Genomic DNA, 5,931 nt, shown 5'->3' on the forward strand with positions numbered 1-5,931 from the left:
TTTAATTATTTCGCTGAATATGTGTTCTATATTTAAGAATAGTTTTGAGTGCAAATAGATTTGGTTTCAAAAGGATTTATAATGGTTTTATAAGATACCATTTGCTTCCATAAGTAGAACAATAAACCACCAGATATCTTTTAATATTTATAATGGACAAAATGAAAATCACGTGATTTTATTCAATCTGATGTTAAACTTTTCCTGTACAATTATTCATTCATTGAACATTTATTTATACATGAATACAGTATACATTTATTCATACATAAACACAATTAACATTTATTCATACATTAACACAATTAACATTTATTCATACATTGAACATTACATACATTCATACGTTGAAAGCTGTAGCTGTTCATAAAAGGTTAATACTAAATTATACACTGTTTTTTGTAATCACCGCTCTCAATAAACTTTTTAAAATATGCACCAAAAATGGAATAGTTAAGCGAGAAAAGAACAAAAAAACAGACATGCTACCATAATCTGATTAAAAAAACTTGAAGTAATATAGACATTTTTATTTTATTGATCTACACCGTTTTACTTTTATTTCAATTTATTCAGAAATTAAATGTCTACCTTAAGTAAACAATAATTAACATTCGAAATTTTAACATTAATTAGACTACACAACAACAACAAAAAATGGTCATAGATAATTTATATTTTATAATGCTTTAAAATATATTCAGACAGGCCTGTAGCCAGAAGTTCTGTTCAGGGTGAAGAATCCTTTTTTCACAGGTGGAATACCAGCTCTAATTGGTGTTGGTATTAGATATTTTTAATGAATAGCTTTTTGGTGTATATATATATATATATATATATAATATACTATTATGTTACTGCAACATATATAATATAGCATAATAATATATATAGATAAATATCATATTATTATTAGTTAGATTACAGAGATTGTCTCATAGATATAGTAAAGTAAACTTTACTATATTCTGGTAGTTTTGGCCATTCTTTTTTCTCAGTACAATGTATATATTTGTAGCTTTAAGAATTACAAGGATCATATAAAACATTCATATCCTTAAAGCTCTAAATTCTAAGACTATTCCTTGCACAACATAATAAACTATCCGGTATTAAAATAGCCTCAACACACATAACTCATATGTAGATAACATTTTAAAGTAATGACTCTGTTGAAAATATTGTGTACATTTCATTTCTATAATTCATAATTTTCGCATTACAAATACAATTCATTCTTAAATATTCTCCTTAATTCGAATTAATTTTCATTAAAAACTGCATACATTTCTCACTATGTCAATCGCGATGTACAGTAAGCTTTGCTGACATGAATAATTTCAAATGTACTGGAATTCAGAAGTCGCCAAGATGCAATTATTTCATTTCCACTTAAATTAACGATCTGCATATCTTCAAAATTCCTTGGCAACCTTCTCTCCATTTTCCGCCAAATGAGAAAATCAGATGCTCCTCTCCCTCGATTTATCTTAATTATGGAAACTCGGAAAGTGAGAAAGCATATTTTATAAAAGAAAGTCATACCGAGAGAAATAATAAATAATTTAGTTGCATTATCTGGGTTAATTCAATAAAGAGTTAATGAGCTTAAAAACCGTTATTTTCAAATGATTCTAAACTAATTGTGCCTACTTTACACTGAATGATCTAATTAGTATTTTGAAAATATTATTAAAATTTTAACAACGAGCGAAATTAGAAATAAATCGAACAGTATTATATGAATCGAATAGCACAATATTAAAAATCGAACAGAAAGTACATACTTTATATTCTAATATATAACGATAGTTATTNCAGTATAGTGATTTGAGAAGGTTCGTAATTTTGCTTAATGAAATACTCGCATAGAGAAATCAAATATTTCGCTTCATGCTGATTGGACTTACTTTGATTATCGCCATCTTGAAGTTCATCAAAACTATGTGAAATAAAAAATACATTTTTATTCACTCCTCTGACATCCTCATACAAACTAACGGACTCATGATTTTCTAAAGTTTTGTAGAAGTGTGGAACTAGCAATCCCGCTATTTCAGGTCTCATTCTATGCTGAATGAGCAATTGGACAAATTCCAAACCATTTTTGACCAGTCTTTCAAAAAGAGAAACATTCAAATCGTATTTTACAGATAACATATGAATATTAGGATTGGGCCTCAACTGCAAATGATCTCCTATTAATATGACGTGTTTTGTCTCAGGACTCAAAGAGGTTACCACGTGGCACTCTAGTACTTCTGCAGCTTCTTCTACAACAACTATTGATGGTTTCAAGGACTCAATAATGTATCGGTACTTAGCAGTCCCAGTTGTGGTCATACCAATAACATCAGCTTTACTAGCAACGTGAACATCTTTCAAAGACCGTAACTCGAGAAGTTCGACGTGCTTTTCGCGGAGATTTTCAAGAAGATTGTACTTTTTCCGCTTTTTAAGCTCAATAAACCTTTGCACCCAATATTTGTAGAGTTTCCACCTGTCTTCTATGGTTAATTTCCAGACATTAGTGACATTTTTAAACTCATTTTTTGACATCACGGCTGAATTACAAAATTTTTCCCTGAATAATTTATTCACAGCACTTTGGCCTCCTTGAACCTGCCAGTCATCAAGAAAATTAATGGAATCACAGTTGTCTAGTGTAACGTCCAATGCAACATCGTATGAAGCTCCTGCAATATCATCCGAATCAAAATCTCGCTGCGCATCCAGGTATTCGACGTCTGCAAAATCATTTATATTATTCTGATTGGCAACGTTAGCAGTTTCTTTGCAATTGTCTCTTAAAAGCGTAAACATAGAATGTAGTTTTTGAATAATTTCAATACGATCTTTAATATTATTTCCGTTTTTCACTTTTAACTCTAACCAATGGTACATAAAAACTTGATCTCTCGAAGAATATCTACGCAATGATTTGAAGTGCTTACTGTTAATGTACTCCTTTAAATCATATTCATTTAGTACAGAAGACAAAGCATAATTTATCGATTGCTTCAACACCCTCATTTGATCCAATAACGCCCGTCGTTCATTGTAGTTAGAGACATATCGTAATTCTTCTTTCATTTCTAAATATTTACCTTCTGTTTTCATAACCAAGCATTGTACCCAGTATTTATAAAGTCTCCATCTGAACTGAATGTTAATTTCCCATACATTTCGAATATTTCTCACTTCTGTCGAATTCAAGGAAAACGTATGATTTAAAACAACTGATATGTATTTTGAGATTTCACCAGCAAAACATACAGAATCCTTCAATTTCTGATATCTATTTTGCTCATTTCTTTGCCTCAAATTCACAATTCTTTTTCCACTTGCATCTACTAAAAGATCGCTTTTTGAAAGAAGCTCTGCACTGATGCGAAAGACAAAATCGTCAATTTCACTCATACAGATCCCTAGCCAATTATAGATGGAATTATATGATGCTTCATCCCTTTTTTCTCTAAGAGAAAGAAAATGTGCTGTGGGTATGCAGCTTTCTAGCTCTGAAACGTTTAAAGCTCTATTTTGCGATGCTTTAATGAGTTTATTTGTGGTCTCTATTTCCTGTCTAATATTATTTAACACGCCTAATTTCTCTCCTATGTTACAAAATATGTGCGTCGGAACATTTTTTTCATCCTCTAATTGTTTTCGCAAATTACTGAGTTTAAATTTTTCTAGATTTTCATTTTTTCCTCTTTCTCCAATGCGAACAATATTTTCTGTAAAAACTGTTAAACCTTCTAAGAACTGATCAAGAGCATGATTTGAAAAACATACAATCAATATAGGAGAATGAAGGTCATCAGATTTCCAAATATTCTTATTGTGGAGCAATAATTGTACGATTCTTAATCCAATATAAGTTTTCCCAGTACCTGGTGGACCTTGAATGATGGCAAATTCATTTGTAAGAGCTGTTTTCAAAGCATTGTACTGAGAAGGATCGAGATCCATTTCACTCGCAGTTGGCCAACTATTATAATTCAGTACAGATATATTTTTCGCTCTGTTTTCGATATCTGAAGGATAAGTATACTCAGTGCAATCATTCGATTTTTTCACATATTCTTTATCAAGAGGTATCAACAGTGGTCGCATATCATAAGTAGTGTCATCTTTCAAGTAGCAAGGATGATGCACATTAGTCTCTACATCAACAATATACCGTTTCATTGGCATCTTTTCATCGTCTAACTCCGTCAATGCTTTCAGATTATGACGGTAAGATTCGAAAAATGCTGTAGTTTCAAGAACTACAAACTTTCGATCAGGATTTATATCTAAAACTTCTTCTGATAGATCTTCGAATTTTACCATTAACTTTCCTTCTTTCAATTCTTCTATCTTCCGTTCAGCCACGATGGCAAAAAGCATAGTTTCAAAGTCATCGTCTGATATACAAAGCAACGATCCATATAAAAATCGTTTGCTAGATTCCCATTCGACATGAGAAAAATCTTGAACTTGGAAAACAGCAATGTAGACAAGACCAATTAAAGCAATCTGCTGTGTTGTCAAATAAACATTCTCATAAGCACGCACGTTGTTGCATTTTTTTACTGGTTTGCCAGCTTTTTTCAACTCTTTATATTCTGCAACACCATCCCGAAGAAGTGATTTGACATAATCTTCTCGCAACAAGCGAAATTGCACATCTAAGTAATGTTCAGTGTCTTGATATTGTCCACTAACAACATTAGGACGAATGAATGCAGAAGTACAACGAAAATCTTCGGCACACGGGAGAATAGGAATAGAACGGAAATTCTCCGGAGGTTCTTCCAGCTGCAATTTTTCTTTGAAGGAAATTTTTTTAGCTTCAAATGGAGTGAAATTTTTCAAAAATGCATTATTTCTAACATCGATTTCTTGCAACTTTTGAAATATTTCGGAATCCTTACTTTCTCTTAGATAAAATTCGCAAGTTTTCTTTAATAACGGAAACAGGACCGTCAATGAATCTGAAGCAGAGGATGGTAAACACGTTTGAAATTTGGTCAGGAAATTCACAAGGCTGACCAGCGAATCACAGTGAATATCTTGAGGACGACTTCTCTGAAACGATGCGAGGTACTTGGTAACTACATGAAAGAAAGTCCCAGAACTCGTCACATTATTTATGACTATGTTAACATGCTTGGGTAACCGAGGAGCTACAGCTTTTTCCAAAGTAATCAGCATCAAGGCTAGAACATCGCGATCAACATTTTCATTTAGGAGAGATAAAAATCTACTTCCATCTTTATGAACAGTCAACAAGATTTCATCACAGCTCTTGTCGACAAGGCTTTTAACATAGCGTAATTCTTTTGATTTATTTCTTGAATTTTGGTAATTTCCTTCTGGTAATAGTAGGGGTTCATTCAGAGGTTTTGACCTCTGCGTATTGATACGACCTGTCGCAGGCACACTGATAGACTTAGGCAGAAGTGTATTGACGGGTCTTGACGAAGGCTTACTGATAGGTTTTGGCAGAGGAGTATTGATAGGAAAAGATGAAGGCTTGATGTAAAGATTTGACACAGGCTTAGAATTGGATCTCTGAACTGTTGCAGGATTTTTTCTTGCTAAAGAAGATCGCTTTTCAGCTACTAAATTTCCTTTTCTAACAATTTTGCTAGAAGATTCTGATGCTGTTTCATACACATCTTCCATTTTACGCAACTCTTAAAAATCCCTAAAAGAATTAAAGATTTTAGATATAATTTATCATACAAATGGTAAAAACAGAGAGCATTTTTTCCTGACATTAAAAAAAATGTATGCACAACGTTTTTTCTTTAGAGGATTTGCACAATACTCATTGAGTATTAACATATCAAATTATTAAAAATCATTCCACTATATTTGTGATTAATTTGATAACGAACAGCAATTTTTTAATTTGTGCATTAGTTAAGACTACGGAATTGG

The 5,931-nt window shown here is 32.1% G+C and overlaps 1 protein-coding gene across 1 annotated transcript; it reads right to left on the bottom strand.

The window, feature by feature from the left end:
* Positions 1–1,812: 1,812 nt before the first annotated feature.
* Positions 1,813–5,673, bottom strand: LOC107448070 (NFX1-type zinc finger-containing protein 1-like). Its single transcript, XM_043055275.1, has one exon. It carries the CDS (start codon positions 5,671–5,673, stop codon positions 1,813–1,815), a length of 3,861 nt encoding a protein of 1,286 aa, XP_042911209.1.
* Positions 5,674–5,931: the final 258 nt, after the last annotated feature.

This window comes from Parasteatoda tepidariorum, chromosome 2 (genome assembly GCF_043381705.1).
Source record: "Parasteatoda tepidariorum isolate YZ-2023 chromosome 2, CAS_Ptep_4.0, whole genome shotgun sequence".
Lineage (NCBI taxonomy): Eukaryota > Metazoa > Arthropoda > Arachnida > Araneae > Theridiidae > Parasteatoda > Parasteatoda tepidariorum.